At 43.1% G+C, this 13039-nt stretch overlaps 1 protein-coding gene across 1 annotated transcript in view; it reads right to left on the bottom strand.

Annotated features, from left to right (window-relative positions):
• TAF15 (TATA-box binding protein associated factor 15) overlaps positions 1–13039 on the bottom strand; it is a 35339-nt gene that overhangs the window by 1295 nt on the left and 21005 nt on the right. The window contains exons 9-15 of the mRNA XM_049790316.1: positions 12549–12581; positions 10511–10620; positions 5906–6035; positions 4043–4135; positions 2941–3022; positions 2740–2828; positions 2075–2654 (exon numbers count right to left, since the gene is read on the bottom strand). Coding sequence (XP_049646273.1) covers positions 2075–2654; positions 2740–2828; positions 2941–3022; positions 4043–4135; positions 5906–6035; positions 10511–10620; positions 12549–12581 — 1117 coding nt within the window. The remainder of the gene's footprint in view (positions 1–2074; positions 2655–2739; positions 2829–2940; positions 3023–4042; positions 4136–5905; positions 6036–10510; positions 10621–12548; positions 12582–13039) is intronic.

Below are 13039 nucleotides of genomic sequence, written 5' to 3'. Positions count from 1 at the left end.
TTTGTAAAGATTTGCTACACTTAGTGTTAGAAAACACTAATACTGCCCTACAATGATACCCAGCATTTATCTGCATTGTTTTTTATTTAGGGGACACACCTGGCGGCACTTAGGGGTTGCTCCAGGCTTTTTGCGCTCAGAAATCACTTCTGGCAGGTTCTGAGGACCATATAGGATGCCGGGAATTGAACTTGGTTTGCTGCATTCAAGGCAAATGCCCTACTGCTGTATTATCTCTCCGGGCCCATTAGCCAAGCAATTGTTAGAACACAAATACAACAACTCTACAATGGAAGTATCATAAGCCCCATTTTACATATAAGAGCACTTATGCTAAGCCAGATCTCTCAGACAGAAAAAGTTAACCTATTGCCTTATATGCAGCCAAACTATTGGGTTCCTGGTACCATATATGGTCTCCAAAGCACTACTAGGAAAGATCCCTGAGGTATAGTCCCCAAACCACAATCAAACCAAATTTAAAAATTACTATACTCTAAAGATTAAAAAGTAAAGACATGGGACAGGAGAGCACAGCGGTAAGGCATTTGCCTTGCACGCAGCTGACTCAGGCCAGACCTGGGTACAATTCCTGGCATCCTATATGATCCCGCAAGCCCTGCCAGGAGCAATTTCTGAGAGCAGAGCCAGGAGTAACCCCTGAGCACCGTCAGGTGTGTCCCCTCCCCAAAAAGAGTCATAAAGGCTATGCAGTAAAACTACTTAAAACCAAGTCTGGGGGTCAGAACAATAGAACATTAGGTAGGTACATGCTTTGCACATGGCTGAGCGGGCTTAAATCCCTGGCATCCCATATGGCTGTTCTCTTCACCTCTAGCCCTCCAGGAATGATCCCCGAGTCTAAAGCCAGAAGCCCTAAGCATCGCCTTGTTTTTCTCATCACCCTTCCCCAAAAGATATGTCTATAAACTGTATTTTTTTTCTAGTACAGCAAGTAAAGCACTTGTCTGGCATGCAAAAGACCCTGATTTAATCTTTATTACTACATAGGTCCCCAGAGTACCACATGTGACTCATGAGCACAGTTGGGTATGCCTCCAAAAAATGAAAAGCAATTTTTTCTTTGTAATGTGAAGATTCACATATGCAAGGTATGCACTCTGTCACTGAGCCACCTCCCGAGCTGGTCCTCAACTTTGTGCTTAGAACACCACATGCTATATGAATTCTAGCCTATACTTCCTCTGGTATATTTAGCATAACTGAAACCATTTGACATTACTGATCAAACTTTCCACCTCTATTCTACTGATATACCCAAGAGATTCTCATAAATACCATAAGTGATTTGGGGGGGTGGGAGGCTTGGACCACATCTAGCAGTATTGGGATTCTACTCCTGTCCCTGTGACCAGGGGCCATTCCTGGTGATCTCAGGACACCCTTCAGTGCCAGACATAATATAGAGGCTAGCCATATGCAAATCAAAGGCCAATCCTGTACTTTCTCCAGGACCCTCTGTGATTTTCATCTGGAAAAATATTACCAGATTCTCCAGAGAATATATGACCTAATAGCATGTGGATTTAAACAAGATTAGTCCTAAAGACACATTCTCCCCTCCTTTGGATTAAGTATCTCTTACCATTTCAAATTAACTCTCAATAAGCATTAGCTGTAGAAAGTATACTGTATATATACTTTTAATTGTTTATTGTGGGGGTAGAGGTGTTTGATTTTTGGGTCACAACCAGCATCGCTCAGGGGCTACTCCTGGCTCTGTACTCAGAAATCACTCCTAACAGGCAAGGGGGACGATATGGGATGCCAGGATTTGAACCACCATCCATCCTGGAAGGGCTGCATCCAAGGCAAACACCAAATACGCTATCTCTGTGCTATCTCTCCGGCCCTACTTTTTTACTTTTTATTTGAGCTTTATAATATACACAGAAATATAAAAATGTATGAAGAATTTCCAAAACAAAGAGTTTTAGGAACTACACAAGAAACTAAATGAATCATTTCCAACCTGAGAGAACGCACGTCCAATAGAAAATTTAATTTAAGAGCAGTAAAATAAAACATTCCACTAACACATTCTAATACTCACCTTCCTCCCATCTTGCCTCCATAGCCACTTCTGTCTCCTCCGTAGCTTCCACCTCGGTCTCCTCCATAGCCGCCACCACTCCTGTCTCCCCCGTAGCCTCCACTTCTGTCTCCACCATAGCCGCTGCCACCACGGTCTCCTCCATAGCCCCCCCCACTTCGGTCTCCTCCATAGCCACCTCGGTCTCCTCCATAACCACCTCGGTCTCCTCCATAGCCACCACGGTCTCCACCATAGCCTCCACGGTCTCCTCCATAGCCACCTCCTCGGTCACTTCCATAGCCGCCTCCTCGGTCTCCACCATAGCCGCTTCCTCGGTCTCCACCATAGCCGCTTCCTCGGTCTCCACCATAGCCACCACCTCGGTCCCCACCATAACCACTTCCTCGATCCCCACCATAGCCACCGCTTCGATCCCCACCATAACCACCCCCACTTCTATCTCCTCCATAGCCACCGCCACTTCTGTCTCCACCATAGCCACCCCCACTCCGATCTCCACCATAGCCACCCCGGTCTCCACCTCTACCCCCGCGACCTCTGTAGCCCCTCTCTCCACCGTAGCCTCTTCCCCGAAAATCTGAAAGGTAGAAATACAAACCATCAGGACAGCAAAATAAATACCATCTGAATGCTGCTTCAGGTGGACCCACATGCTGACCTACCTCCTCCCATGGGACGAGAATCCTCTGGTCTGGGCTCATTGCACTGATTGCAAGAATTCCTTCGAGCAAAATTCATATTTCCACAAGACCTAAGAAAGAAAATAAAATGCCCTTCAATGGTTTCTAATGAATTCACAGACACCTTTTTGCATCTTCCAACCCAAATCTCAACATCTACTCTGAGTAAAATGGAATACTTACGGATTAGGACAAACCCAATCCCCACTTTTAGGGTCTCCACCTCTTCCTGGAAAGCCTCCTCGGCCTCTATATCCTCCACGGCCTAGGGTAGATGAGGGGAAAAAGAAACAACAAAAAGAGCCATTAAAAAGCCAGAAAATGGGGCCGGAGAGATAGCATGGAGGTAAGGCGTTAGCCTTTCACGCAGGTCGTTGGTTCAAATCCCGACATCCCATATGGTCTCCCGAGCCTGCCAGGAGCGATTTCTGAGTGTAGAGCCAGGAGTAACCCCTGAGCGCTGCCGGGTGTGACCCAAACACCGAAAACCAAAAAAAAGGCCAGAAAATAGGGGCCAGAGAGCACAGCAGTAGGAGTATTTGCCTTGCACGCAGCTGATCCAGGACAGATGATAGTTCAAATCCTGGTATCCCACATGAATCCATGCCTGCCAGGAACAATTTCTGAGTGCACAGCCAGGAGTAACCTCTAAACACCACCTGGTGTGACCCACCCACCCCCAAAAAATAACCATATGAAAGATTTAAGCGCAAGTAACAAACAGTAATTAGAGACAGTCCTCTCTACCTCAATAGTTAATTCCTATGTGATCTTTTAATTTTGGCCTCTAATTAACAGCTCCAAGAAATGCGGGAAAATACCCCATATATATGCAGTAACAAAATCCAAAATTCACAATCCACTTTCTATATAATAGTCTTGATTTGAGAACAGTAATAAAGTATAAGTAAGAACAGATTCCAAATTTAAGACCTGATCCAACAGATTCCAAATTTAAGACCTGATCTAATAGTAAAGAACAAGCTAATAATAATTAGGTCTAGGTCAAATTACTTCAATAAAAATCATTAAAACAATTACCTCCTGACTCCCAAATAATCAAGAATACTGTTCTATGGCTTCTTCAAAGAGATTTCTAGATTCAACTATTACTTTACTGATAATGATAATATCTTAATTTACCAAATGATTCAGTACCTAACCCACTTTTAGAAGCAACAAAGCCTAGGGAGAAAAAGACAGTTCACAGAATAGGGAGAGAATATGAAGTCAAATTGAAATACTTTGCATAATTATACAGGTCTGTAAACATTATGTCTCCTACCTCGCCGCCCTCCTCCACTTCCACCTCCTCTCATGAATTCAGGTCTTCTGGTGGCAAATGACACTTTAATGATATTGCCATGGAATTCTTTTCCTAAGAAGAAAAAAATTATGACAACAAATAAATGCTTTTTCCATATTTCTTTCAGATTTTTGCTTTCAGTCTCTGATGTTTTCACAGGCATTCAAATATATTAGTGTTTCAAAAAATCATGGCAGGGCCCAGAGAGATAGCACAGCGGTGTTTGCCTTGCAAGCAGCCGATCCAGGACCAAAGGTGGTTGGTTCGAATCCCGGTGTCCCATATGGTCCCCCGTGCCTGCCAGGAGCTATTTCTGAGCACAGAGCCAGGAGTAACCCGAGCACTGCCGGGTGTGACCCCCAAAAAAAAAAAAAAAAAAAAAAGGAGAGTTAACCAAGTTAACCCCTGTATTTTTTTTTTTTTTTTTGGTTTTTGGTTTTTGGGTCACACCCGGCAGCACTCAGGGGTTACTCCTGGCTCTGTGCTCAGAAATCGCTTTTAACAGGCACAGGGACCATATGAATGCAGGGATTTGAACCACCGATGGTCCTGGATCGGCCACTTGCAAGGCAAATGCCCTACCGCTGTGCTACCTCTTCGGCCCCTACCCCTGTATTTTTTAATCAAAGTGGTCTCAAACACAAAGAGGAATTACTCTATAAAAGTAATGAAGCAGTAAGTATCATTTCTAAAGATGAGAAAAACACTAGCCTGTACTCAATACAAGAAGGTAGGATAAGGGACCGGAGCGATAGCACAGCAGTAGGGCATTTGCCCTGCACACAGCTAATCCAGAAGGACGGTGGTTTGAATCCCAAAATCCCATATGGTCCCCCATGTCTGCCGAGAGCGATTTCTGAGTGCAGAGCCAGGAGTAAGTCCTGAATCTTGCTGGGTGTGACCCAAAAACCAAATAAAAAAAAAAAAGGTAGGAAAATACCTAATCTAGAAAATGGATAGTGACATGCATGGCACCCCATGAGAGTGAGGAGAGAATCGAGTGAAGAATGGAAAATTGAGAGAGGGAAAGGGGGAAAAAGGGTAAGGGGAGAGACAATTTGGAGGACAGGTAGAGGAGGTAAGAAGGCATCATGAAGGGTGAAAGGGAAACTGTTGACACTGGTGCCTGGAAATGCGCATTTGTGAAGGTCGTTGTACATTGTTTGACTGTAAGTCAATCATGAACCATTTTATCTGTGAGGAAGGAAACCAGTTACAATCTTGTAACTACGGTGTTTAAATTAAAAGGGGGGGGGGGTACGGCAGAGAGATGTAGCATGGAGGCAGGGCATTTGCCTTGCATGTAAAAAGGGCAGTGATTAGAATCCCGAAGTCCCATATGGTCCCCAGAACCTGCAGGAGCGATTTCTGAGTCAAGCCAGGAGTAACCCTTGAGCGCTGATGGGTATGACCCAAAAACCGGGGGGGGGGGGGGGGGGGGGGGGGAGATACCCAGTTTACAAAATACATCTTTTGATGTACTATGATGTCATAGTACAACAGGTACTACATTCACCTTACGTACAGCCAACCCTGGCTCAATTCTGCAGAGCCAGGAATAAGTGTGGCCTAAACAAATACTCAGCAGCCCCCACACACACACCCAAAACACCTTTGGAACTTCAAAACTAGCAAGTATTTATCCTCGCTGCATGCCAGAGAGATAGCATGGAGGTAAGGCGTTTGCCTTTCATGCAGAAGGTCATAGGTTCAAATCCCGACATCCCATATGGTCCCCTGTGCTTGCCAGGAGCGATTTCTGCGCGTGGAGCCAGGAGTAACCCCTGAGCACTGCCGGGTGTGACCCAAAAACCAAATTAAAAGAAAATGAATGAAATATACCATCAAACCAGTCAATGGCTGCCTTTGCTGAAGGAGGATCATCAAATGACACTGTGGCTTCTCCTTTGGGTTTCCCAGTGTCCTTGTCTGTGTACAAATTTATCATTGGTTTTCCAGTCTTCTTATTTGTCTGAGAAACAAACAAGTTAGTGTTAGCATTTTAAGAAAAAGTAATCATGGGGCTGGTGAGGTGCTGCTAGAGGTAAGGTGTCTGCCTTGCAAGTACTAGCCAAGGAAGGACGGCAGTTCAATTCTTCCGGCGTCCCAAACGGTCCCCCAAGCCAGGGGCAATTTCTGAGTGCTTAGCCAGGAGTAAACCCTGAGCATTAAACGGATGTGGCCCCCAAAAAAAAGGAAAGAAAAAGTAATCATGGGGCCAGAAAGATAGCATGGAGGTAAAGTGTTTGCCTTGCATGCAGAAGGTCGGTGGTTCGAATCCAGGCTTCCCTATGGTCCCCTGAGCCTGCCAGAGCCAGGAGTAGCCCAAGTGCGGCCGGTGTGACCGAAAAAAGAAAAAAAGGAGAAAAGAAAAGAAAAAGTAATCATGAGTTTTAACCTTAGTCTTCAGGCCATCTATACAGGTCAGAAAACTTTGATGCTCAAGCAAAATGGGTGTTGGGTGGGGCCAGCGAGGTGGCGCTAGAGGTAAGGTGTCTGCCTTGCAAGTGCTAGCCAAGGAAAGACCTCGGTTCGATCCCCCAGCATCCCATATGGTCCCCCCCAGCCAGGGGCAATGTCTGAGCGCTTAGCCAGGAGTAACCCCTGAGCATCAAACAGGTGTGGCCCGAAAAACAAAAAAAAAGGGGGGGTGTTGGGTAACATCAGGACCCTCAGGACTACACTTACAGTACTTGGGTGAGGCAATGCTGGGGTCCTCACATGACAGGCACATATGTGGCTCTAGCCCACTGAGCTAACTTCCCCAGCTCAAAGACCATTTCATTTGTTTTGGAGCCCAAAGGCTCAAACCTGGGATGGCATGTGCAAAGCTAACTTTTTTTTTTTTTTTTTTTGGTTTTTGGGATTCAAACCACCTTCCTTCTGCATGCAAGGAAAATGCCCTACCTCCATGCTAGCTCTCTGGGCCAAGGCTAACATTTTAATTGCTATACCATGTCTTCAGGCCCTGTGATTTATTTTTTTAAAAGAGATTAGCACATCAATACCACAAAATAGTATATACTTAATAACAAAATATGTGTTATAGGTTACTGAAAATAAAGACAAGAAGAAGGGGCCGGAGAGATAGCATGGAAGTAAGGCATTTGCCTTTCATGCAGGAGGTCATTAGTTCCAATCCCGGTGCCCCATATGGTCCCCTGTGCCTGCCAGAAGCAATTTCTGAGCCTGGAGCCAGGAATAACCCCTGAGCACTGCCAAGTGTGACCCAAAAACCAAAACAAAAAAATAAAAAAAATAAAAACAAATAAAGACAAGATATATTAACTGAGGAGGCTGGAGAGAGAGCACAGCAGTAGGGCAGCCAAGCTAGGATGGATGGTGGTTCAAATCCTGGCATCCCATATGATCCCCTGAGCCTGTCAGGAGCAATTTCTGAACACAGAGCCAAGAGTAACCCCTGAGTGCTGGCGGGTGTGACCCGCCCCCTCAAAAAAAAAAAGATATATCAACTGAAAACCAATATTTAGACACAAAGAGCCAAAGAGACAGAGCACAACAATGGGTTGAGTTCATTCTTTATATGCAAGAGGCCTGGGTTCATTCCCCATACCACATGTCTCCCAAGCACCATTAGGAATAACCTCAAACACTCTAGAGTAGACTTCAAGGACCACTAACTGTGGCCTTGTCCCTCAAAATTAATATAAACATTCTTTATTCTTTTAAAACGGAATAAATGAAAATTAAAATAAAAGGTACCCGCCCTCCTATGTTCACTCTAGCACTATTCACAATAGCCTGAATCTGGAAACAACCCAGTGTCTGAGAACAGGTTAAGTGAACAAAAAAACTGGGTACATCTCTACACAATGAATTCTATGCAGCCATTAGGAAAAATGAAGTCATAAAATTTAGAGGATAGACATGGAGCATATCATGTTGAATAAAGTAGTTAGGAAAGAGAAGGAGAACTATGACAATGCAAACCCCAGTGTCTAAAAGTAAAAAAAAAAAAAGGGGGGGGGGGGAGACAAAGGGTCTGCCATAGAGGCAGGCTGGAAGGTCCAGGGAAAATTGGGGATATAGATGGCCAGACATGAAGATTGGTGAAGAGACAGATGTTGGGGCCGGAGCAGTGGTGCAAGTGGTAGGGTGTTTGCCTTGCCCATGCTAGCCTAGAATGGACTGAAATTCAATCCCCCAGTGTCCCATATGGTCCCCCAAGGCAGGAATGATTTCTGAGCACATAGCCAGGAGTAACCCCTAAGCATCACCAGGTGTGGCCCAAAAATCAACCCCCTCCCCAAAAAAAGATGGATGTTGAAATTCAGCCATGAAAAACTTATTTTAAAACTCTTATTTAATTTGTTTTGAGGTATTTTTTTTTTTTTGGTTTTTGGGCCACACCCAGTAACACTCAGGGGTTACTCCTGGCTATGTGCTCAGAAGTTGCTCCTGGCTCGGGGGACCATATGGGACACCGGGGGATCGAACCGCGGTCCGTCCAAGGCTAGCGCAGGCAAGGCAGGCACCTTACCTTTAGCGCCACCGCCCGGCCCGAGGTATTTTTTTTTAATATAGATTTTATTTAAGTACCATGATTACAAGCATGATTATAGTTGGGTTACAGTCACAAACAGAACACCCCCCTTCACCAGTGTAACATTCTTGCCTCCCAATACTCCCTTCCCCCCTTCCTATCCCCTGCCTGTATTCGAGAACTTTTAAAACTCTTAACAGTGATTCACTTAAAAAAGAAAGTCTCCTTGGGCCGGAGAAATAGGAATGGAGGTAGGGCATTTGCCTTGCATGCAGAAGGTGGTTCAAATCCGGGCATCCCATATGGTCCCCCAAGCCTGCCAGGAGTGATTTCTGAGCGTAGAGCCAGGAGTAACCCCTGAATGTAGCCAGGTGTGACCCAAAAACAAAAACAAAAAAGAATACAAACTTTGGGGGGCCGGAACTGTGACGCAGTGCTAAGGGTGTTTGCCTTACATGCAGCTGACCTAGGAAGGATCACAGTTGGCTTCCACGGGCCCCCTCCCCCGGGCATCCCATATGGTCTCCCAAGCCAGGAGCAATTTCTGAGTGCAAAGCCAGAAAGAAGTAAGCCTGAATGTCACCAGGTGTGGCTCAAAAACAAATAAAACAAAAGAAAAGAATATAGACTCTGGCTGGAATGGGAATGGAAGAAAAAGAAAAAAAAAAATTGGTCACAATCTGGAAGTTACTCTTTTGGGGGTCTCAGTTTTGGAGGTTATTGCTCCTCACAATGCTCAAAGGAACCATGTGGTGATGAGGATCAAACCAGGGTCATATTTATGCAAAGCAAGCACCATAACTCCTATACTATCTCTCTAGCTCAGAAAGGAGAATTTTTACTTTAAAAGGACTATATGAATGTTTTAACATGCACTGAGATCACACCCAGCATGGTTCATGGGATACTTCTGGCACTGTTTGGAGAAACATGTGCTGCCAGGGATCAAACCTGGAAACATGCAAAGCATGCATTCAGCTCACTGAGCTAGCCTGAGTGATTAATTCCTAGGGGGTAGGGTGGGGAGAATTACACTAGGCAACATTCAGGCATTAGTCCTTGCTCTGTGCTCAAAAATCATTCCCGAAAGGGAGGACCATATAAGATGAAGTGGATAGAAGCTAGGTCATCTATGGGCAATGCAAAAGCTCTATATTCTGTGCTATTGCTCCAGCCCAGTAATTAATGTCTTTTAAACTTTAACTCCCCTGAAGGGAAAAAGTAATTCCAGTATCAAAATAAGGAACATTGTAAAATGCTTTCTAACAAATGCTACAATCTGCAAACACCGTGATTTCTAGTTGAGATGAAAACTCACAAAATAGCATACAATAAATTTATAAAACTACAAAAATTCTGAGAATCTCATCTGGTTATTAAAAATTTGAAAGATAGGGGCCCGGAAGGTGGCGCTAGAGGTAAGGTGTCTACCTTGCAAGCGCTAGCGTAGGACAGACCGCGGTTTGATCCCCTGGCGTCCCATATGGTCCCCCCAAGCCAGGGGCAATTTCTGAGCCCATAGCCAGGAGTAACCCCTGAGCGTCAAAAGGGTGTGGCCCAAAAACCAAAAAAAAAAAAAAAAAAAAAAATCAGGGACCGGAGAGATAGCATGGAGGTAAGGCGTTTGTTTGCCTTGCATGCAAAAGGACAGTGGTTCAAATCCCAGCATCCCCCAAGCGCTGCCAGGTGTGGCCCAAAAATGGAAAACCGAAGATAAAAAAAAAAAAAAAAACAACAACAACAACAACAACAACAAAAACCTAAAATTATGAAAGGCTGCTGACAGACAAGGAATAAGATATTTAATTAGAAAAGTCACAGATATGGATAACCATATCCACCAGAATTTTAACAACCAATCCTAATAAAGTACAGTCACATTATATAATCTATATATTTTAATCAAATTTTTTTAGATTTCAACGTTGTTGCTCTTTACTTACCTTGATAATTCCTATTTGTTTAAAGAATTCCCCAACTTGATCTGTAGATACACCCTCCCCAAGTCCTTGAACAAAGATTGTGTTGTTATCTGAATTATCAGACTCTGAATCTAAGAGAGAAAAAAAGTACAATTAATTTTACATATTCCTTGATCTTACTGTATCCTGTTCAGATCAAGATTTATTGTCCAACATTCAACTGATACCACTACCAAAAGGAAAAAGGACCAAAAAAAAAGTGTATAAACATGCAAAGTGGTCACAATAGTTATTTGGTAGTAAATCATTTCTTATAATAAAAACTTCTAGTGAATTGGAACAAATTCATACTACGAGAAATACACAGACCAATTAAGGGAGATCTTACAAATCTCACTCGGATTCATAGGAGCAACGCTCATGAAGAAATAAAGTTAAAAAAAATAGCATTAATAGTTAAGTAAGCATTCCTTTCTTTTGAGAGCTTAATTCCTTATGAGTAATACTTTTAAGGCTCTCTAGTAGGAAATTTCCCAAACCTTACACTTTGGACTTCCATCCAAGCAAGCCAAGCAGAACAGTTGGTTTCCCATTCATTGCAATAAGCTTTTTGTGTATATATACGTATATATACCATAGGGTAGGGGCACCTTGACACACACCTTACCTTACACGCACACTTTTGGATTAGTACAACAAAGTAAGAAAGATGTACAAAAATTCAGTCCATCAAGGGATAATTCAGAAATTGCCATCCATATAGAATACTTTGGCATCTTAATAAAAACAAAAGTTCTGATTTCAATATATATTAAAATTTTTTGGCTCAAATAGATTTTTAATCTCTACATTCTAACTTTCAAAAGGCTCCATGCAGCCTTGAATTTCATCTAAAAATAAAGCCACATAAAATTAATGCTAGTGACTTCTACCCAGAGTAAGACATTTCACATATAAATTAAAGTAGCTTAGGTCCACTAAGCAAACTACCATTCTTCTAAAGTTTTCTGCTTCTAATTCCCCAATGATACCAAAGATCTCATTAAATTGATTTACAATAAGTTTTATCAGTACAAGAAAAAATTTCTTTTTTTCTTGGCTTATGGTTTTTGGGCCACAGGCTCTGCACTCAGGAATCACTCCTGGAGGGCTATCAAGGGATCATTTGTGGTGTCAGGGACCTAAACTGGGTCAGCCATGTACAAGGCAAATGCCCTCCCCAACTACCCATTATCACTCTAGCTCCTCAAGAATTTTCATGGGGGAAAAAAAGTAGAAATGGGGGGACGAAGATAGCACAGAGGTAGGGCATTTGCCTTGCACTCGACAGACAGGATGGACCCAGGCTCAATTCCCGGCATCCCATATGGTCCCCCAAACCTATCAGGAGCAAATTTCTGAACAGTCAGGAGTGACCCCTGAGTACCACCGGGTGTGGCCCCAAAACAAAAACAAAAAAAAGAAAAGAAAAAGTAGAACTGGGCCAGAGCAATAGTACAATGGGTTGGACAATTGCACTGCATGCAGGCATCCCAGGTTCGAGCCCCTACATCCCATCTGGTCCCGAGCTTACCAGGAGCTATTCCTGAGCACAGAGCCAGGCAGTAAACCCGAGTGATGCCAGCTTGTGGCCCAAAAACAAAAGTAGAATATGGAAAGTATAAATCTTGTTGATAAATATAACATCTTTCTCCCCTGGTATGTCTTTAAAAATGAAACTCCTTGGGCCCGGAGAGATAGCACAGCGGTGTCTGCCTTGCAAGCAGCCGATCCAGGACCAAAGGTGGTTGGTTCGAATCCCAGTGTCCCATATGGTCCCCCGTGCCTGCCAGGAGCAATTTCTGAGCTGACAGCCAGGAGTAACCCCTGAGCACCGCCGGGTGTGGCCCAAAAACCAAAAAAAAAAAAAAAAAAAAAAAAGAAACACCTTAATTCTGGCAACATTACCCAACTAAATTCTTCCTCCTATACTAAATCTTCCAAACACACAAACTTTTCCCTTAAAAAAAATTTTTAATATTCTTTTAATGGTCAAATTACAAACGATCAGAAGCCTTACCAGCATCTGGTCTGGGTCCAAAATCCCTGTGGCCTAAGGGCAAAAAAAAAAAAGAAAAATAGCTATGTAAAGTAATTCATTAGAAATAATTTTAAGATATAACCAAATATAAAAAGTCAGTAATACCAAAATCCTTGAAAGTCAATCACATATTTACAAAGTAATTATACAAATTAAGTTTTGATAACAGTTGAATGTCAGTATTTCCTTAAACTTGTCCCAGACGGCACCTGCCACTTTGGCATTATTCTACTATCACTTTTTATAAGCTTTGTTTGGGAAAGCTGACTGGAAAATCCTATTAATTTTAAAACACTGTCAGTTACCTTTATTAAAGTTCATTGTCAAAATCTACTGAAGGTCTCATTCATTGGTCACCACAGACTCATGCAAATTTCAGTGCATAGAAACCCATTATACTATTTGAAATCATCTTTAACTTTTTAATGTTTTATTTAGTATATATATACACACATCTATAAAAATATGAA

This window comes from Suncus etruscus, chromosome 1 (assembly GCF_024139225.1).
Source record: "Suncus etruscus isolate mSunEtr1 chromosome 1, mSunEtr1.pri.cur, whole genome shotgun sequence".
NCBI lineage: Eukaryota > Metazoa > Chordata > Mammalia > Eulipotyphla > Soricidae > Suncus > Suncus etruscus.
This window is presented reverse-complemented; position numbering and strand designations above follow the sequence as displayed.